This window comes from Rhinolophus sinicus, chromosome 1, assembly GCF_057876585.1.
Source record: "Rhinolophus sinicus isolate RSI-liver-muscle chromosome 1, RSI-T2T, whole genome shotgun sequence".
NCBI classification, from domain to species: domain Eukaryota; kingdom Metazoa; phylum Chordata; class Mammalia; order Chiroptera; family Rhinolophidae; genus Rhinolophus; species Rhinolophus sinicus.
In genome coordinates this window covers 19467418-19490539 of record NC_142501.1, presented here as the reverse complement: position 1 = coordinate 19490539, position 23122 = coordinate 19467418, and the positions used below count along the sequence as shown (strand labels likewise).

Here is a 23122-nt window from a genome sequence, read left to right as displayed (position 1 = left end):
CCAGCTGGGGGTCTCTAGCTGTTAGACAGACGATGACAATCAGTTGTTTCTTCCCTCCATTGTGGGGTCATGGCCTTTCCCACTTAAATGAAAGAGTCACCCTGTACAGTGGAACATGTAACTATATCTGCCACCGAGCGTTAACAGGCTTGCGTTTGTTGGATGTTATAATTTTTCTCCCCACCAGGGCTGCTTTTGCCAGGTGGGGTCTTCCTCTGGTCTGAATATCTGAGATAACTGCATAAAGAAGTCTCCATGACCACATATGGATGTGGTGGTTGATTGATTGAGTGCTGCTGTGTTTACTGCTGTGGGATTTAATTTTTATGACCCCACCTGGCATTGGTCCTGTCCTTCCTCTATTTTTAAAAAGTCACCCAACATCAGGCCCAGCCATACCTTGGGGCAAGCTTGGCCTTTAAGGAACTTGATTACGCTATCACCATGTGAGAGTGACGTGATTGTGGTGATGGTCTGTCCAGGAACAGAGCCCCAGGAAAGGCATAATAAGGGACTAAACGAAGAAATTGTTAACAGTTCAAATCCCTTTAGCAATAATTGCCTTTTAGGCTGAGCAAAATTTTTAAATTTCTTTAATATGAGTAAATGTTTTCCGACACCACCACCCCTATCTATCTATGCCGCTTCAACACTTATTTGAATCCTTACTTTAAAGCATGTAAGAATAAGGATAAATAGACAAGTCATTGGATCATAGCAAAAGGCCTTATTTTCATCCAGCCCCATGTTAATAGTGAGAAGCTATTTGCTGAAATGTAATACTAACCATATTTTAATCCTCTTCCTCTGTGGAATGACATCTTGAGTTGAAACATGCATAAATAGAAAGACATAAGAACAAGTTGACTAGGTGAGGAAAAAACTCTGTGAATTCAGGGAAATTCCATCAAATTGAATCACGAGCCACTGAAATTTTTCATATTTGATGCACACCTTAGAATACAGTCTTTGGCAATATTTAGCCACAGTAAATGACTATGAATTAAATTGATTGAATCATTCTGAATAGCTGGTTTCTCTGGATTAGCTAAGGGTTTATTTTGTTCTTGAACCTTATTGTTTCAATCGATTTGGGTAGAAATATGCCTAGAATGCAGTATGTTACTCCTCGCTTTTAAAAACAAAGTAAAGTGGATATAATTTAACTTTGTCTTAAATTAGAGATATCAGTTATTGTGCCATGTGATAGGTATCCTGACGGCCCAAATTATTTGCTTTTGTATTAAATGGGCTCATATTATTTGTATTTTGAATTTGTGTCCAATTTTTCATAGTTTTCCTGGTTCATCACTTGCTGGGAAGCTGCTGTCTTTTTTTATTACTGTTGTCAGTCAGTATGTGAAACTGCCCCTTCCCTTCCCTTTGTTGTTTGCTGTGAATTCCAATCCAAGTCATTAATCTCAATGAGTAAGGCTACAATATGGAGTGCCCTGCAAGGCTCCTAAGGCACCACATTTAAGGAGGCACTCACGGGATCATGCAAGTACAGGGTCAGTATCTGTGAGTGAGTGCATCCTTAAAAATTGTTCTCTGGGCACCTGGCCTGCCTCAACTTAGTCCCAGTTCCCAGACTAACTGAGGGCCTTGGTCAGGGGCTTCTCTTGTGAATAAAGCACTTGAACTCTTTGTGCTCAGAGTTTAAGGGGCTTGAGGATCTTGAGACAAATCCATTTTGCTCTTTGGAGACTTTTTAAAATTTGTTGAGCAGCAGCTGTTATTTAGATAAGTGAGATTGCTAGATAGCTGAATTCTGAATAGGAGAAATGATACTAAACAATATTGCCCTTTTGTCCCTGTTATTGTGCACATAGGAAAATAAGTTTTTACCCTCCGCCCTGAATCAATTTATGGCTTTTATTTTGACTGCTTCACTCATTTTATTAATCAAGGTTATAGATTTTTCCTAAACGAAGGTTATTTTTTGAAAAACATATACACAAAATATTTTTAACAAGATTGCAATAAATTCCAAATGGTTTTTAAACTTTTTGGTTTAAAAGTTGCACTATTAATAATTACTGAGAAAAATTAAAAGTGTTTGCTTATGCACATTATATCTATCAATATTTACTTATTGATTAGAAGTTAAAATTGATTAAAAATTTTAAAAAGGAATACACAGCACAAGTTCCATTAACTGTCGGAGCATTATGTCATCACACATTATATATCCTATGGAAAACATCACTGCATACTTGTGAGAGAATGTGAATGGAAAGAGGCAAATAATGTCTTAACATTATTTTAAAAATACTTTTGACCTCGTGGACTTCTTAATGGGGTTTCAGGGGATTTCAGACCATACTTTGAGAATCATTATTATAAATCAATATAGAATTGCTCTTTAAAAATGTGTAATTCCCTTAAAACTCAAGGTGGAAAATATCAGACTATAATGAATAGAACACAAGACAAAATAAGCATGAGATTGTACAACATTAAATTAAACATTAGTTTATGTCCAAAACCTTTATCTCTGATATGTAAGCAATATGACCAATACAAATACACTATCATTTATAGTTGCTGATTTTTTTGCTGACACTTATGATTCATATAATCGAAACTTCTCTAAGAGTTATGAACACCACCACATGAACGATATTTTATATTAAAGCAGTTTCCATTTTGCTGTTTTCTAGGCATGTGCGATCCAGGCTGCCACATGTATGCAGTGCAAACCTCACAGTCAACAGGGAATATATCTGACAGTGTTTATGACATATTTAACCTAAAAAGAAAAATAATTTGCTGTACTACCAAAAGTGACAAAATAGCAGTTGGCCAGATACAGCCTTGGTCACCAGGACGTTTGTAATACATAGGGCATTCACATATTTTACTTCAAACCAACAATTTGATATTAAGACTAAAAAAATAATAATTAGGAATAGCATACAATTTTCTCCTGTATGCCAAGTTACCAAAGGATGTTTTCAGTACATTTATTTTAACCCAAAAAAGTGACCAAAAGAAAGCCACAAAAAAGGCCTATAATTCTATCACTCAAGGATAACAAGTATTATATGCTCTTCCCGTTTTTTCTGTGGCTATATAGCATATTATATGATGCAATTATGCCTTCCGTGTTACCAAAAAGCTCAATTAAATTGAACACGAGAGTCCATAAAATATTTTTAAGAAGGTCAAGAAATGTGTTATTTGAGCCAGTGAGCCCAGGGGAAGGAGAAAGCTGGGTTGTTTGTATCATTTTGGTGTAGAGGCATATATAGAGACAGGCAGGTCAATGCCTCTTCAGACTTCAGAGTTTTTTCCCTTGAATTTGCTGACTATGTATGGATCCCTTGATCCTTGAAAGTAGAAATGGTCTGCTTTGGAGAGAGCAAAACCATTTATGGAGTTACCGGGTTCCTAGTCTTTCAGCGGCAGCACCAAGGCCACATATGGGCTGTCTGCTTAATCGCTGCCACCAGTGCCCGTCAGTTAGAATGCCCTGGCACTCACTGTGCAGGCCTACCATTGGTGGCATACCTGTGCTTTTTACAGTAGGTGGTCATAGGAAAAATCCACCACAAATAGCTCAAGCCCTTTGAAAGCATTTCAGGGTTGCAGAGGGAGAGAAAGTCTATAGCTATGAGTTAGACAGGATCAAACATCAGCCGCCCTTGCAGAAGGAGGAAGGAGCTCGCTTTAGTTGCTGGTTCAGAATCCAGTTAATTTTCTTGTTGTCCACTGAAATATTTCCTTGGGCTTAATTTGTCAGAGTACCCTCGTTTCTTCATTTTATTAAAAAAAAAAGTTTAAGAAGAACAACTTGTATATCCCTGCTTCTTTAGTCCATTCTGTTGGTATGTTTTCTAATGGAGACAATGGGACAGCGAGAGGGGGTACACAAAGCCAGCTTTATTTACCTGGCAGAAAAGTCCCACAGAATTTGCCCTTTGTCTTTTGAAAAAGTACAGGTATAGTAGGACCTCACCTTGATAAGTACCTGATTGCTCTAAATCTTAAGAGGAAAGACTTAAAGCTTCCCAAGGCCGGGTGCTTTCTGATAGTAGTTAGAGCAAAGCTAAGCTAGTTGAGAGTGGAGGTGGTATGGGTGTCTAAGGGTTTTTTGCTAAGAAATGCAGCCCAGATTTTGAAAGTGAGGATTCCTTAGAAAGGCAAGGGATGTATGGTCACTGAAGGCCAAAACTCTAGCCCTAATTGCTCTCCTGCCCTTGTTAAGAAACGGAAGATGTGTGTTGACAGTACAAAGAAATATAAATGATGAAGCTGGCGAATGCCTGGGAGCATTAGGCCAGCGAAGGGTCACCAATGGGAGACATAGTGTTCCCTGTGGGTAAGGCAGACGAAGAAAGCTGCCCTTTGAGCGCCAGGGGCCAGTTCTTCATTTCTTGGCAGCAGGGAGAAGGGGCTTTTGTGCTTGTAGGAACAGGCTGCCAGTCAACTATATTTATGGAGCACCTGCTGTGCAGAATTTGAAAAGGAGGAGACAGGCCTTGTCCTCAAGAAGCTTGTGATCAAAGAGAAGAAGACTCTCCATCTACTGTAAACCCTTTAGCATTGATGATCTCATTTGAAATGGAGAGCACTCGGTGGTATTTAGAGTCTGAGCCTTGTTACTACTCAGTGGGGGGGGGGGGAGGGGGCAGACTGGCAACATCAGTGTCACCTGAAAGCCTACTAGAAATGCAGAATCTTGAACCCTGCTGCAGACCCCCAGAGTCAGAATCTGCACTTGACCAAATCTCTACAGGACCTGTGTGCACACGGCAGTTTCAGAGGCACTTGAGGGGCCACAGCGGTGGTGAGTCTTCAATGTTTCGAGAGAACAAATCTACCTGATTCGGTGATGAAACTGATAGAAAACGGCAGTTCCTTTACCTGTGAGTTTCTTAAACACAGCCATCTCATCTTAGCCAGTTTTACAACCCCCCACTCTTGTTAAATTCGTCGTGAGAGCTCATGAATTTGGTCGCACGGGGGGGGGGGGGGGGGGGGGCTTCTTCTTATGGTCCCTATTCAGTGGGGTACTGTGGAAATGGCTGTGAATAATTATTGTTATAGAGGTAGCCAATGAATTTTAGGAACATGCAAATGATTTTTAGAGAAGAGAGCAAAGCTAAGGGTAAAGTCAGAGACAAAGGTGTGAATTAAAGTAAAAGAGATGTGCGAGCAGTTCCTTTAAGGCAAAAGAGGATAACTTCTGCCCCTGAAGTGGTTTATTTTACCTGTAATGGTTTATTTTCAGTCTAAGTCATGTGCTGTTTGGCCTCCACCACTCCTGGTTCCCCATCTCTCCAGGTTTAGGCCAGCTGGAATTCTGTTTCAAATTCCCTGAAAACTACTGAGTTCATTTTCTTACCTGTTATATCCCACAAGGATTGATTGATTGATGGAGTTATCTACATTGTACAAACTCTATATAATACATGTAAATTTCCTCAAAATTAATTATTACCATGTTACAGTTGGACAGTGAGAAAGAAGCCTACTTCTCTGTTCAGTTCCCAGATGCCTCCTCATCTCCTACCCCCATTCCAACTATGTTCTAACGTGATGCCGCCACAGACCGTGAAATAAGCCCAATTCTTAGCAGGTGGCATGTGTGGAAAGACATGAGTGTCATTCTCACAGGGGTGTCACAGTAAAATTCTGATAATAGTGATGATAACCATAAAGAGATAAGGACTACACAGTGTGCTCTATGTTCCCTGCCCCTACAGAAACTCATTCATTCCTGCCAAGAACCTTGTGATAAGTTGTGCTGTTATTTCCAATAATACCAATCAAGTCAGTGAGAAAAAACATACAATAATCGCTCTGAAAAGTCAATCAGTTTACTTCTGCCTCTACCGTATGAGCAGCTGAGAAGGGAAGTGCAGCCCCAGGCTGGAGATCCCAGATTCTGGGTCAGGCAGACCTGGGCCAGAGCCTGCCCCCACCCCCAATGAGCTGTGGGACCTCCCAGGGCCTCAGTTCCCATCTGCAAAATGGGGGTAATTCTAGCACAGACTTCACAGAATTGTTGATATTATAAGAGTGAATATATACTAGGTCCTGTATGCAGTAGGTGTCAAAAAGTGATTGTGATTTATTTATTCTTTCACTGGCTGTAAAGTAATGAGGTTTTTAGGATTTTAAGAAGGAAAAGTTCTGGCTCCACCTACCTACCAGGCAGGCATTTCTACTTTCACTTCCTGCAACCATCCTAAAAATGTACCAGCACTAATATCCTGTAATGTTTCTGTGGTTCTGACTATCTGACATAGTTAGCTATTAATCACCCATGGTCTGTGGATTTGTTGGAAGTTGAATTAAGCCCTATAAACTCTCACTTTAGTTTGATTTGGAAGCTGTTACATAGAACATTGGGACTAGAGACATAATGGAGATGGAGAATTCACATTCAGGGCACATTTATAGTTTCAATGTTCAAAATGATTCTCTTTTTACTTATTTGATTAGAATTCACCCTTGTCCTTACTTCGAAAACAGGATTTTAAGCAACCCTGGCTTCCTTTGCTTAATGGGCCTTTGTTTACACAGATGCTGAGAAACCATGGCCAATTTGGTAGTTCAAACACAATCACCAAAGAAGGCTTTCTTAATTCTTTTTTAAATCAATTCACTATGCATTTAATGTGTTTTCAGCAATGAAATGAGGTACCAGGAAGATGGGAAAGGAATGAAAGATCCCTGTCCTTGTTTAGTTGAGAGGGAAAAAAACACACAAATATATTGAGACAACTGAAAAATAATTTAAAAATAACTAGTGAAACAAGAGTGTGTTATAATGTGGTCCAGAATGCAGAGAAAATAAGGGAGAGGAACAGAATGGAATAATTAGCTCTGAGAGTCTTAAGAGACATGTCAAAAAGACAAAGATTGCCAAAGGACAGTAATGATAATAGTTATTGCTGTAAATTATAGAGCTCTATTTACATGCCAGAAATCGTGTTAGGCTTTTTATGTAGGATTAGCACCCTATGAAGGCATTTATCTTATTAGTTATTTTTCACAGATGAGGATAGCAGGTTGATGGAGATTTAGGAGTTGCCTGACCCTAATACAGCATAGAGTCAGGATTCAAACCTAGGTCTGTCTGACAGAATCACATGTAGAGAAAAAATGAAAAGGTCTGTTGGGGATCATCACTCTTCTCCGTGGCAGAAAGGTCAGAAGGTGAAAAGAGACATCAGCTGAAAAACACAGGGGCCACTGAGGTGCAATAAGAGGAGGGAAAGATAGGCTGTGCCTGCCGACAATGCCTTTGAATGCTAACCTGAAGAGTGTAGGCCTAACAGGTACCCTCTCGTGTAGAATAACAGGCTGAAACCCAGCTGTGGCATAAGTAATCTCTGGGACTGTGAGAAAAAGAGACTGGAGGGCAGAGAAACTTGTCTGTAGAGACAGCCACAAGAGGTCTTCAGACAATGGGCAACAATCCAAAAGATAACGCGTCAAAGAAATTGGCTACTCCCTCTCAGTATTCTGATATCTGTGTGCTGCAACAATGTACTCAAAGCCAAGAGGTCAACATTCAATTTCCATCTCTGCACTCAGATCTCTGAAAATAAAATGCCTTGAGCTAGTGTTTTGTCTTCTGGTTGACGCTGGCACTAAAGATCTTTTCCATGACATGGGCAAGAAACGAAAGCTGTTCTCTCAATGCCATCGAAGGAACATTTGTCTTTCAAACCCTATCACATCCTGCCATGTTATCTTCTGCCAGTCTGAAAGGCTATATGCCTCCCTCCTTTGGTCATATTTTTTATTCTCATTAGTAAATAGTAATATACTTATTGGTGGTCATCTGAATGAAAATGGTTGGTTCTTTTTTAAACAATAAATGGGAGTTTATACCTGGCACCAAAAATTAGTGATAGAAGGAGATGTTGCTACATCCTGGCAGCCCTGCCTCGCTTCTCTCTTGATTTTTGTTGCCATGAGATCCATTCCTTCTTCTATGCTCACCCCAGGCTGCCCAGTCTGAAATAGGACGCCTGGCCTGCACATAGTGACTCTCGGGCCACACTGCTTGTTGTGAGGTATTGTCTTCTTGGCTTGGAAAGAGCCACTTAGGGAAAAACTGTGGAAAATCCTAGATCCGGACAGACAAAGCTCCTGGGATCCTACAAAGTTCCTATAATATAAAAACCTTTCTTTGGTATTTAATCGTCAAGCAGAAAATCCTTTTAAAAGAGATCACCTTCATTAACTGCCTCTTCCTGCCCTGGAGTAGAGCAGCTGGTTCTCACACACGTCACTAATTCTCAGTTCTGGGCATCTGTGGGGACTCAGCAGGGGAAATTCTAAGCCCTTTGGTCACGGGTTATGCCTTTAGCTATTTGGACATAGTATATTTGTTAACAGAAGATTCTTTCACAGGCTTTACCACCATACTTCTGTATAATTCTGGATATCCAAATCCAGGTATAAAACCTCAAACCCAGAGCTCTGAAAACTTAGGATAAGTGTAGGTGGAAATCTCCTGCAGGCATAGGTACTTCCAGAAACCACTGTGAGAAACAACTTGTTTCCCGATGAACAGTGGTTTGTCTTATAAAAAGAAACACTGCAAAGTCGGAGGACTTTGGTTTCATCAACATTCAGAAAGTTAGTCTCATGAGTCTCATGATGTCAGAAACTGTGGTGCCCTTGCTCTCTGGGGAAAACATTTACTGAGCACTGACCTCACCTTAGACTCTACAGGATGTGAGCACCTTAGTCTCCAAGGGACACGCTTGCCACACACTGCGTCTCATTTCATCCTCACAGCAACTCTATGCACATAAAATAGGTGTCGTCGTGTCCATCTTTCCAGAGAAGACCAACAGTCTCAGTGTCGTTAAATGCTCTGCCTGAGGGGATAACTAAGTGGCAAGGATACCTGGATCCCCATTTTACCTGTCTCTGTTCATCACTACACTGTGCCACATCTTGAAAATCTGTATAATACCATTTAGATCCTCACCTCACACTATCGGCCAAAAGGCAGTGTGTCTTGGGCCTCTCGATGCCACAGGTCGATGCTTTTCCTGCGTTATCCCTCTTGTCAGTACAGGTAAGATGGCTGCCTGGAGTTGAGTGCAGCCTGGGGCTGTGGAAAGTAGCTTTTTTCTGTGATACATGAGCCTAATTCTTCCATTACTCTTTTCACTTCTAGAAAATGAAGTGCCAACCCCAGCTCCAGCCCCACCCCCAGAAGGTAAGTGAAAACACTAACTCACATGTTTGGGCTGCAAATATAGAATGTCTATCCCAGCATGATTCAGCCTTCAGTGAACTGTGAGCTTTAATCGAACTCCTATAGAGAAGTTGGATGACCACAGTTGTGATAGGTTTATAATAATAATAATAATAATAATAATAATAATAATAATACATTGTGTTTGTATAACCCTTTCATGTTAATCTAATTTGGATGACACATCACAGACTTATAAAACCCTCAGAGGTATGCCAAAGCTATAGTTATGCCCATGTTTTTGCGTCATAGAGGCTAAACTTCCAAGGGTCTGAGGATTTGCAGTGCTTTTTCACATGTAGCTAAGGGCAAACAAAACCTGCATCTTTCTTGTGAGAGTGAAAAGCGGATCCCACCTCAGTCCCAGAAGATCAGCAGCCCCTTGTAGACTTGGACTATGCCACTATCAAGCACCTCCACACATTCCTCAGCGAGTTTCCAGAAAGGTTTAGTGACATCTGAGGCTCAACATCAGAAGAAACTTTTCCAGATCTTAGTACCCTGTTGTGCACCAGGTGACAGCAACAACAACAAAAAACAAGAAGTAACATTTCCAGTGAACTCCCTGACAGGTAGAGGCAGTGCCTAGCGACACAGCAGGTGACACCTGCTTTTACACCTACACAGATTTATGAACGAGAACAGGATTGAAAGAAATGATGAGCCCAAGTGGAATGTTAAACCCCAACATGGCTCTCCAGAATTACGTCTACCCAGTCAAATAGCCCCAAAGATGGAGGCCACCAACACTATGTGCATTTTCCCATGAAGACACCCAAGTACCCTCGCTCATCAACTCTTCCTCCTTGAACAGGATGAGAAGCCAGTATTCATTCGAGAATTATCCACAGGGTATTTATCATGTGCACAACTCTGCCCGAACCCATCAGAAGGATACAGAGCTACCTACCCAATACTTATTGATAACTAGGTACGAACATACTGTACCAGATGTAGTGGGCAACTCCAAGTAGAAAATATTTCCCTGTGCTCAGTTTATTTACAGCCAAGTAGAAAATAAAATACAGACCAGAGAACAATTAAATAAAATACAACCACTGTGCTGAAACAGGAGGCAAAACTATAAGAACCTCCCAAGGCAGTAGGTCACTTAAAGCATGTCCCCTGAATTGACAATGAGCGTGAAGACAAGGGGTAGGAGGTCACTACAGACCAGTCCAGCCCAGCTGAAAGCAGGAATTGAGTAAGACCTCAGTTGTTGGTGATCTTTTTGCATGGAAATTTATAAGGCGCTTACAAAGTTCTTCCACCCTAGAAATCATTTTCAGGAGGGCAGTTTGAGCAATCTACCTGCTCATGGGAGTCCCTTAGTCCAGCTAAGAATACTAGATCACACCCTCGAAACCCTTAAGAAGTATAGAATTGCTATGTGTCCAAATGAATGAAACAGGTTCAGTGCCACATGAGTTTAAACAGAGGCAGGCTGATGTGTAGCTTTCTTTCAACCAGTACACATATGTGACATTCTTCTTAGGAACTTTTTCTTTGGTATGTTTTCTTCTCTCGTATACAGATTTATTTTTGCCAATATTGTGTACACTGAGAATGTACAGGCCATTATAGACATAACATTTCCCTTCTGCTCTTCAGAGCAGGAGCTGTCACTGGGCCACTACAGAGTTAGTTCCCTTATGCCATATTTCATATTCATTGCACAATACTGACTTCCTGTTGCTCAAACAAGTCTCTTTCCAAACTCTGTTAAAACTGTCCTTATTAACTAAGATTCAGATCTCGAGTCAATCAAAAAAAGAGGGAATTCATACTCAAAACAATTTTTTTCTTATATAAACCACAGGTCACACACCATTTACAGGTATCTAAATGAATATGGTGCTGAACAGAGAGAAATGTAAACTGAATGGTCTCAACTGATAATATCTGACTTTGCTGTTCTCGTATTGCATTTATTGCCACTCAGCTCAACCCAGAAGATTAATATGTGCACCAAAGTATTTTGAAATATATTGAAACTATTGTGTAATTTCAGATTTTATACCGTGGTTCCTTACTGCAATATCATTTAGAAGTTCAAACTATTAGAACCATTGCATGGGTCAGACTTCCTTAAAAAGTAAGTCCGTTGTTGAGGCCTACAAAGAAGTGACGCACATTTTATACTCACTTCCATGCCAGTTTATTATATATAACATGAACCTGCATGTTATAACAGCAGCTAAGTGTATTTTAACAAAATCTGTATTGCAACTTTCTAGGTATACTTTTTTCAAAAGTAATCCATTAGTTTAATGCAACTCTACATTATAATTCCCAAATTCATAATTCATGTACAGCATAATAAATGAGTATGAGGATCATTTATGATCTATTGTCTTTTTTTTCCTTCCCCCCACACCCCATTGCGCCTCACACATTAAATGCTTTCCTTAAGACACTGTTAAAAATGTGCTTGTACTTTCCACACAGAACCAAACAAAGAGAAGGAAGCCGGAACTGCACCACCAAAAGGTGAGTGGAGGGAGGGAGAATGAGGCTGAATTCAACAAAATTAGAAGCAGAAAGAGGTCAGTAATGATTACCATGGTGGCTCCATGGAATTTCTCTTTCGTCTATGTGGTTAAGTGTTTCTTGTTTGCATCTTATCTGCACGAGCCCATCAACAGAATGACAAATGATGCTTTGATCAGTTTTCATTACACACATTTCTAAAAGAAAAACAACAATGATAAATATATCGCACGCATTTTGTTGAGATGCCAGCAAATTAATTGGTAGTTTCCAACTTCTAATGTGCATGTGAAGGAAAAGAAGTGTCTGATCTTGGGATTATGCCAATTTGGAAAGTTATCTGGATTGCCCAGATTTTTCTTTAATTGAATGTTTTCGTGTTACTGCGTGAACCGTTCCAGGTTTCACTAGTAATTCTGAAGGCCAGCATCTCATTTTGTAATACTGACTATGTGTTCATGTAGACTTACATAATGATTTATGTAGCTTGCCAAGAAAGACAACCTTAAGCAAATGTCATGTTGCTTTTTATTGATTTGGAAACATTTATTCCTGTAATATTATTCTGTTTTTACTTTATATGGAGATAGCCCAGTTTTTAAAAAAATGGATAATCTTTATCATGTGGATTCCTGCAATACTAATTCCTTTATCTCTACATGGAGGTGGTCATTGTCATTATTGACCATTTGTCCCTAAACTGAGGAGCATTATCTTCTACAGAAGAAAGTTTTCACAGAGGCAGATTTGACAATCCGCTTTATATGTTTGTATCATCGTTTATATGTTCATTTTTTGTTTGTGTAATGAAAACCATAGGTCAATTTTTAGAACAACCAATTATTTCCTGACTGCAATAAGACTTTTTTTCTGGACACCACTCAAAATTATGTCAAGTATCTCTTTGTTCTTATGTCATGCTTCATTACCTAATTCCTCTGACATTATTGTCTCCTATACATTAGTAAAATACTTTTCTTCTTTTTTTCAGTACAGTGGACCATTTTCCTTCAGCTAACTTGTATTTACACTCTCATAAATGAACACATAATATCAGTACACTGATTTTGTCTTTGACCTCCAGTGGCTCCCATGGATAATATTCTGAACTCTACTAATCCTGGCCACATGAGCCACCATCTGAAGGTTATCTGCTTATGGAATGCAGACAGTTCAAACTCCTTGAACTCCTTCCATGAGATGGGTTCAAGGATGTTTGGACATCCTGGCTAAAGTTATTGTAATATTATTCTCTTCAAGGCCAATGGCATACATATCTGTTTCCAAATTTGGAAAGGTGTTTGGGCCAGGCTGTAAGGCTCAACCAACAGAGCAGATGATGTAATCCCAGAGGGCATGCTGTCAAATTTTAAACAAAGCCTGTGCCTGACCCTTAATCTGAAAAGTCATCATATTATATTTGTGTGCTTAAATGAGAAAATGTCTCTCTGTTTATTAAAATCAACCAACCAACCAACCAACCAACCAACCAACCAGTCAACCAATTAACAAAAACTCTTTTCTTTATGCAGAACACAGTTGGATGAAAAAGCAAGCACAAATGAGTGGGGAGGGCATCCTGAAATTAGTAGCATTTGTTTTTTTCTGACATTTGCAAAAGTTAAGCAAGGACAAGGCCACTTGCAATCACATACTCAACTACGTAAACTACAGTGTATATATTTGCTCTACATGCCTAGGAAGAAAATCAGTTTAGGATAGAAGGTGACATCCCTAAGTAAAGAAGGAAGGTAAATAGAAATTATTTCTAAATATACAAACCTTTCAACTATTACCCAATTTCAGCAAGGACAGGAAAATTTCAAAAAAAAAAATATATGGACACAATAAAAATTGCTGTATATAAAGCCATGGCTGAGGAAGAATTGCATGAGCATAAACAAGATTGACAGGTGCAACAGACCTTTCTCCAGCATTGACTAGAATGTCCTTCTCTGCCCTTCGCCTTCTCCCAAGCCTCAGTCCATCCAATTGTTTTTTTATAACCATTCAGCTCAGGTTTCATTCCTTTATACAGGTTTCCCGTGACTTTCATCTGCCCTTCCTCCTCCTGATTCCTCTTGGACGTATTGCTTTGTTCAATCACTCTTTTCTCCACTGAATCATGTAATAATCATTCACTCATTTCCCTAACAGGCTGTAAGCTTTCTGACAGTCAGGCACCCTGTCTTAAGACCCCGTTGGGCCCCTCGTCTCATTTATTTTCCAGTGTCTGGCAGAAAGCTGTACAAGGTGATTGATTTCCTAATAAATATCTGTAGAATGAGTGAACAATCGAATTTCCACGCTGGCTTAGCTGGAGTACGTACAGACAATGGTAATCTAGATAGATTTTCATTCCTACTTGCTGCGCAGAGGGATGTGAGTCCCATACAAGGTCTTACTCAGTGAGATTCAGAATGAGACACTGATGCTGTGTGTTAGGTGCTCACCCTCAGAACAGATGGACGATGTAAGACCAACTCACTTAAAAAATTGAAAATGGTCACGCCTGGATAGCAGAATATTTTCACACTGTAGTCCCCTATCTATCTAATTGGTTGAAGTATATTCCATTAATAACTCCAAGACTGTTACTATTAAGAATGTTTTTCATAGCAGCACAGCCTCAATATCATTCCCAGGTTGCCTGAATCGTTCTGCGACAGCCTGGAACTGTTCTAAAATTGTTTTTTTAGCCACAGAATGTTGTTTGGTTCTGATGTCAATCTTATAAGTGCTGCTTGTGGGTGAATTGCCTACTTTTTGGATTTACTAAGAGTCTGTCTGGGAAACAGCTGCTTTCCCAGGAAGGGGTTTGACTATTTGTTGGTTTGCTTGTTTGCCTCTGGACTTGTCCATCCAGCTATCCTGTTCCTTAATACTGCCCACTTTGTCCTGGAATTGAAACAATAGAGATGACAATAAAAGATGTGTTTAACCAAACAGCAATGCCAGAATTTTGATGTGCAAATCCTTTCAGATCATGCTGGGAGGCACTGTCCTTACAAAGATAATGCTACCGTGGCTTAGAATTCTTCCAGAATAATGACAGGTGGCAAATCAATAAAATGTGAAGTATAGATTCTTTTGTACACTCTCAGTGGGGCTAAAGATCTGCCTTTTATGCTAACGTTCATTTATTCAGCAAATATTGAAAGGCAGCTATGTGCCAAGCAAGAGTCAGGCGCTGGGTCTGCCCTCCTGCAGCCAACTTCAGGGAGCTTTAGAGAGGAGAACGACCATCAACAGAAGAGAGTGGATTTCAGTTTTGGAAGTAGACAATTGTCACCGAGGGCCATGTGTAGAGAATAATGTGGGTGCACCAGTGGGATCACACATTTCTTGGTCAACCCACATTGTAGGTGTTAACATAGAGGCAGGAGACTGGGTGTCTTCTGTGCTTCAACAATTGGCCTTGTGGGAAGTTTAAAACTAGTCCTATGAGAGGCTGCAAATGTGCCAGCATCCTTACAATCAGAGACTGCTTTGAAGATCAGTACTCATTTCAATGCCTAAGTTCTGATGCTTATTTTTTTATTTTTATGTTTTCATCTTATCAGCTTATAGTCTGTATAGTTTTTGGTAAACCCAATTGGGATGTTTACTGCCTCTTTTTGTTTTTCTTCCAGAAAAATAACTGCTTTTGGTAATTGTAGCAAGAGAAGTAAAAACTTTCTTTTTCCAGGCATTCCCATTACCACATAAACTGTTATAACAAATAAACTGTGTATATTAAAGATTTCACGTCACTTGATATGAAGCACCTTTCTTTTGGCCTGAGTGTGGTTGGCAGAGGAGGAAGTGAATCAACAGAAGTTCCAGCAAATTTCTCCTAAGTAATATGATTTTCTTTTAATTAAAAGAACAATTAAAAATTTGTTTTCTTTTTTTTTTTTTAATTTGTTTTCTTTATTTAGGTCCCTTTACATCTGCAATAACATTATCTTGGTACTTCTTACTAGTATGCTAAAATGTTTTTGTGCAATTTTACCTTTAGATATCAGACAACCATCTACTAAAATGTCTCTGTGTTTTATCTATATATTCTAAATACATATTTCTTTGTAATGAGTTTTGTTAAAAATTAATATCACTGTATTTTTCAATTTTAAGACAAGACTATAAGATACAGCATTGATTTGACAGATTTGGGGGAGAAAAAATTTATGAACTATACATATTTATTGTAAGAGGAGTCCTGATTTCAAAAGCCTCAAAGTGTGAAGGCGTGTGTCCCCTCATCAAGAAAAGGTGATAAGTTAATCAAATGCTTCAAAACATGGGAATTAATGTTAGCCGTTGATGTTATTGTCTTCCATATGTGGTGGTGGTTGTTGATGTTACTATGGTTGGTCATGTATGCCAACAACTACTGCAACGGATGACCCTGCTGGAGGAATTCATAAATTTGTCTAAATCAAAGAATTTAACTGAGGCTTGTTTACAGTTATGTATATTTTAATTTTATATACTTTTTAGTCTGTATTCTAAAAATCCCAACAATAATCCCAAATTGGTTTCACTTTAAAAATTAATTTAAAATGCAATTTAAGTCAATCATAGGTAGAAGTTATTTTATGCTTAAGAGAGTGTGAAGAATTATAAGAATGTACACATTCTACTATGTCTGGAGGTCTCGCCTTTGAATTTCAGATTTCGTTGGTACCCCCTAAAATCTCCGGCTTGTAATATGACACCAAGTTCTTTCTCTAGTTTCCAGGCATTCTTCTCTGGGAACTTCAGCTGTTCAAAGAATCATTTTTACGGTTTTACAAATGCTATTTTCCCATGACTTAATGACAAGTAAAATTTGTCATTAGAAGGTTAAATTTCCCTTCTATGTCACTAGGCAGAAAGCTCTGCCGCTCTTGGCCCAGGTCTTCATGTATGCTGCATTCTAAAGAGCCAAAAACAGATGTGTACGTTTTCATCGTCATTGTAGTCTCCTTTAAAAAGAAAATATGACTTACATATTGTATTTTTTGTTTTGTTTTCTTTGGAAATGTTCTTTCTATGATGCCATGCCTTTCATATGTATTGTTGAATTAGGCACAACCCAAAAGATTTGCATATTCAATTTCCCTTCTAGCAGTAGAACCTGTTTTTCCACGGTACAGAAAAACAATGATGGGCACTTGTCTTATTAGGGAGACCACTTCATGGATAGTGTAGATGCCTGACCACTGCGCTGTACACCTGAAGCTAAAGCTGAATAATATTGAATGTCAACTATAATTAAATATATATATATATATATATATATATATATATATATATATATTCATAGGATGTGGAGTCAGCATAGGGAATAGAGTCGATGGAACTGTAACAGCTATGTATGATGTCAGAGGGGTAGTAGATTGGGGGAGGGGGATTATCACTTTGTGAGGGCTATAAATGTCTATTACATTGTTTTACACACGTGAAACTAAAAAACAAACAAACAAACAAAAAAACCATAATACAAGAAAATTAGAAATAAAAGACTTAAATGTAAAAACAGAAAAAACAAAACAAAACAATGAAACCTTTCATTCTCATCTAATTCAATCAAATTCAACCAGGCAACTTTTCAGGAATTTCAGGTCAAGAGCTCTACTTCTTAACTTTATTTCCTAACCTAAAGGGATGCTAGACCAAAGCTACTTTTAAAGGAAGGAAACAGTAAGCTTGTCAATTATATTTTCTAGCACCTCAATAAATTTGAAAATGTATGTACAAGGACTCAAATATTGCCAATTGAGAAGTAACAGGTGTTTGGAAGTATTGCTGGATTATCTAGATCACTTCATGACACTTTGAAGCACTATTTTAATATGTGGCGCCTTAATAGTCTAATTGTGCATGTCCCCCCACATAGTCTTAACATTTAATGGACGTTGAAATTACTCACTCATCAAACTTTTGCTTAAAAAATGGATTATCTTTTTATTTTAGTTTTATGAAAGTTTGTGAATAGTTTCTCAATCATTTAGCATTCTAAACAATTAACTCAAAGTTTCATTATGCCCTGTGCACAAAGCATACAAACAAACAACCACAAAACCTATATAAAATAAAGTGTTCATTTGACTCCAAATGGTTCAAGTTTCTAGTTTATATATAATAAAGGAAGCTCCTTTCTAAGATTTGGTTGAGTTTTAAAACTTCATTTTCAAGAATTTTTACAGGAATTTAAATCAAGATTCTTTACATATTTCAGTAAATAAAAGTCTTGAAACAGGTTAAAAAATAAAATGCTGACATTGTATTAAATGTATGGCAAATAATATTTTTAAATTGCAAAGTATTTTATTTTTCGTTATGTAAATTTTTAAGTACCTAACAGTCTTCTGAAATATAGAATTCTGCTGATAGCTCAGAAATACCTGTACGGCCCCAAATGCACGATTTTGTGGAATGTTAATGGGTATTCCAGGAGAAAAGGATTCAAAAGTGAACTAAGCTTGGGAAATGCTAACTGATGTATCATGTCTTGTCTCTATCCCTGTAAGAGCACATATTAGCACAACGAAGGCTTTGGGACGTCCCTCAGTAAATGCTCACATACAATACAATAAAAAAGAAGCATTTCACTTTATTTAGCCTAACATTTTCCAAGCTTCTTGGACTACAGACATCTTCCTCTGAAGAATCCTGGCTCTCACAATATCCAGTGAATCACCTCTTAGGTTCTGAAGCTATAAATTAGGTTCTCTAAATACTACTTTAGTTGTTTTGTTAAAAAAAAAATACTAAAACGTATCCCTGGTTGACAGTCTTAGAAAAGAAATTTCAGGCTAGTAAATAATATTTGTAGTAAATATTCTAATAGATTACACAAAAGTGTGCTATTTTACCTCTTCTTTTCACACGTGCATGTGTTTGCTGTATCCTATTTATATAGTCATATAAGTTTGTGTTTTGACATCCACAAGTACAAAGGTTATTGTTATTTACACTTTCACTAGTCTTCATGCTTTGGGAGGAGAGTGGCTGTGGTTCAGATAACACCAAATGCCTATTTAAGCATCTAAAACAGACACTTTAAAATTCAGACGTCTTAGAAAAAGGGAATATTCAGTGCCTTGCACATAAACACTCCAAGGCATATTTTAAATTGTACAAATGTGCATGGGTAAATATTTTAAAAATTATATAGCATTGGCCAACACCAATATCATCTTGGGAAAATGCTTATAAAGTTTCTACAATAATCATTGGTGAACTTACTATGACAAATTGATTTATATTAGTTAATGCTGACTTTTGTTTCTTAAACAGAAGGGAAATTAATCATGAGGTGTTCATGGTAGGGGGGGTAACAAGTTCTCAAATAGTACATATATGCTTTTATGTCTGTGTCCAAGTCATTGTGGTATATAATTACGTCTGTCGTTGACTTCAGTTATAAAATGAGAACTTGAAAACTACCACCATTGTTGATTTCATCAAGGTTCAACTTTTTTTTTAGCATTAATTTTTTTCCTAACCTACAATCACATAAAATGCTTGCATAGAATTCTAATTATTAATTAACACTTTCATTTTGATTACCCTATTCTCTCACCCTTTTATTTATTGTTTTCTCTTTTGCCTGGAATACTCAATTTTAATCTTTCAGGTATCAAGTCTTCTAAGGCTTACTCATCAGCTGAAAGTGTTTTGTGTAGTTTCTCCTTTTCTTTTTCAGATTTCTCTTTTCTCAGGATACTCGTGACGAAGTCCTTTTCTCCTTGACTTTGTACACCTATTTCTTGTTTCAGATGAAGAGGAAGTCTTCCCGCCTAATGCCCTGCCTCCAGGTTAGGATAAATCCAACCCCTTCTTTCCCCCTCTTTGTTATTTATTAGTAACTGACTGTAAAGGGAAGAAAAGGCAGAGCACCCTGCTGAGACAATGTGTGGGCAGAGGCACCAGGTTTTGCCTGTGCCAGGACCAAGAGGGAAAATGTTGACTTCAGTGGCCACTTTTTGTTTTATATGAGAAAAATTTTAAAAAGAGACCTCCTTTATTAAATAAATAAGACTCTTAAGTTTTCGATACAAATTTTAGGGACTAAGATGTCTGTCTTCTATTTGCAGCTATGTACACTTTCCCCCTGTTCTTTAGGTATTAAGATTTTTAAGTTTATTATTGCTTTTTAAATAAGACATAGTTTTAGAGATGCTTTCCTAGTTGAAGCTCTACTGATTTTTCTATCCAAGCCAACTGCTAGTTTTTTTCTCCCCATCATCAGAAGAGGGTTTGGGGGATCCAAGATGATTAAAGGCAGAACTCCATTTTTCACCCCCTTCCCTTTGCATGATCCCAATCACACTTTCCTTTCAGGTTTGTGTAGTCGGGCCCTGGAGAGAAAAGATTCAGGTGAGCGCATGCCTGGAGCAAGGCATCCCCACCTCATCCTAATATAATCACTAATTACCTCATTTCTTGAAGTTGTATTGATTCTAATCTTTGTTTTTTTTCAGTTTGTAGCTCATATAGCAATCTCTCATTAAATTTCCTCTTACAAGACAACTAATGTTTTGAGAAACAATTAATTTTGCATGATACACACACACAAATTCAGGAATCTGTTATAGCTACATATACCACAAGTGTGTTCGTTTTATTACAACTATCATCTTTAACATTTGACAAATACACAGAGATTAAGAAACTTTTTCATTCTCCATCTGGGGTGTGCTGAAGTTAGATGATAATTCACTTTTTTTTTTTTATAGAACTTTACATACAGTTGATAAAGCACCTACAAATAGATCCTGTCAGTTTTGCTACAATTCTGTGAGGTTATTTATTCATTCAACAATTTTGAGTTGAGGGCCTACTATGATACTACTATGGGCCTCTGATGGGCCAATTACTTTTGCAGGCATTTGTAAATATAGAAATAAAACAATAAAAAGTCCTACCCTCATGTTCCAAATGTGAATGGCCACTATTCGCTGTTATTATTAATATCACAGACACACAACATAAAATTATAACATCAACTTTTTTATGTTAAAAAATTATGTAATCTTGACTACATTGCATAACTTCATTGTGAAAATGATTGTCTCCTATGGACAGAAATATGAAGCATGATTGATACATGACAACTAAAATAACTAAATCTACATTTCCTTCTTTTCAAGAAACATTAACAGGTAGAGTTGGCAACCCATGCATTTTTTTTTCAGTTATTAAGCAGCTAAAACTGAACTCTGAATTCAGCTGTCAGAGCCAGAGGGAATATCTGCAGTTCTCTCTCCCACCCTCCTCACTGGACCTGACTGATTAATCCAAGCTAAGCACCTGGAGTGCAAAGTAGAAAATGTAAAATACACTTTATTTTCAGGTTCTCTTTCTTCATGGGAAAGCTTTAAAGAGTTTTTTTCTTCTTTCAGTTTTTCTCTTTTTCCCTCCCTTTCAGCACGTTCCTAGTATTCTTAACACTGGTACCTGCAGGTCATGATCTGTTATTAGTATTAAATTGTCAAACTATGACCTCATCTATACAACCCTAATCGAATTGTCTAATTATACAATAGCAAGGAATTTAGAAATACCAGGCCAGGCTTAGTTGTCTGACTTTTCCTGGTTGATCTGCAAATTGACCCACACAATTCTATTGTTATATAGATATGGCTTTAGCGTCAGTCACCTGGAAAAATACTGAGAGTACTGCTTTAGTATCCTTCCCATCATTATTTATCTGTTAGGGGACAGGCAGGATGGGGACATAAATGAACCGTGGCTCCAACAAAGACAGAGTAACAACCTACCTCAAAAGTTTTATTATTTCTAGAAATTAGAGAATATTCCTTTATCCCATTATGGAAGAGATTTCTGTAAGAATGGGAATCTGTCATTCTCTACCGATGGCTGCAGGGGAGATGGAAAGAATGATGTAACATTTATCCAAGTTTATTAGACAAAGAAAAGCTTCAGCATTGATGAACATGACAAATCCAGGTAAGTCTGCCGATGAAGAATTGAGCCCTGAAATGATTCTTTTCGTCCTTTCTGCTCATTAGAATGGTCTCTTGGGGAATCACCTGCCACAGAAGAACATGAGAAGCAGAATGCCAATTCTCAGCTATCCACCCTGTTCGTGGAAAAGCCTCAAACAGGAACAGTGAAAGTTGGTGAGTGCCAAGTGTTAAAACCTGCTTTTTAAAAAAATGCAGGTGAAATTCACATAACATAAAATTAACTATTTTAAAATGAACAACCAGTGACTATTAGTACACTCAGTGTTTTGCAGCCTCTACCTGTCTAGTTCCAAAACATTTTCGTCACCCCAAACAGAAACCATGTACCCCCGCATTAAACAATTACTCCCCATTTTTCTTCCCCTCAGCCTCTGGCAACCACTAATCTGCTTTGTGTCTATAAATGTTTCTATTCTGTATTATTTCATATAAATGAAATCACACAATATGTGACCTTTTGTGTCTGGCTTCTTTCACTTAGCATAATGTTTTTGACGTCCATCCAAGTTGTAGCATGAATCAGTACTTCCCTTCTTTTTTTGTGGCTGAATAATAGCTCATTGTATGTCTATATTAAATCCTGCTTATAGAACCTGAAAAGTGGGTGAAAGCTATCATTTCAGTACCCTTTAGCATGTAGGCATTTGTATGTAGTGAATGCTTGGACCCTGGATTTGGGTTCAGATAAGTTTTCTCATCTGTCAAACAGAGATAACACTCACTACCTGTGAAGGAATTTGAACAGTGACTGGCATGTCTTAAAGCCCTGAGCTATTGTTTGCTGTTATTACAATATACCTCATCCCATAAGACAATTACAAATCTTCACACATATTGGATCATAATGTGTAGTATCTCAAAGAAGCTAGTCCAACAGGTGGTTCAACTTTAGGAACATGCATTCAAAAATACTGATCACACACCTCCTATTCAAACACTGTTCTGAATACTGAGGATTCCATGGAAGCGCTCAGAACTTCACCGTTTTAATGAGACGAGTAGACAACAAGAAATTAAAGAGATAATCACAAAAGCCAAGTGCTGGGAAAGAAATAAACAGCATGCTGAGTTAAAGAACACCTTGGGTGTCCAGGAATTTTTAAACAAATAACTTTTTATAAGAAATACATTGACATCAGAACTAGCCTTTGACACTTTACCAAATAGTATGCACATGAGCACATGGCTGACTATGTTCTTTCAGGTCTAGAATGTAGAAGCACCCTGCAGGTGAATGGAAATGTTTGCTCACCCCGTGTTTCGGGAAGACATCAAGGTGTTGGGATGGCCACCAGGCTAGAGTTTTGATGTCCTTAGGATCTAATCAGGAATCAGTCAATTCAAACAGATTGACAGGTTTATTTAAAAAAGATCAGTTTCATTTAGTCATAATCTTATAATTCCAGACTTCCCATCACTTAGTTAATAAAAATGA

General features: G+C 38.0%; 1 protein-coding gene across 11 annotated transcripts in view; it reads left to right on the top strand.

The window, feature by feature from the left end:
- MYBPC1 (myosin binding protein C1) overlaps nt 1-23122 on the top strand; it is an 89594-nt gene that overhangs the window by 7104 nt on the left and 59368 nt on the right. For 7 of the 11 annotated variants that reach the window (XM_019732098.3, XM_019732091.3, XM_019732089.3 and 4 more), the window contains exons 2-6: nt 9155-9196; nt 11684-11725; nt 19474-19512; nt 20039-20074; nt 21730-21840. In XM_019732098.3, coding sequence (XP_019587657.1) covers nt 9155-9196; nt 11684-11725; nt 19474-19512; nt 20039-20074; nt 21730-21840 — 270 coding nt within the window. The remainder of the gene's footprint in view (nt 1-9154; nt 9197-11683; nt 11726-19473; nt 19513-20038; nt 20075-21729; nt 21841-23122) is intronic. The other 4 variants (XM_088797286.1, XM_088797266.1, XM_019732101.3 and 1 more) reach the window with 2 other exon arrangements.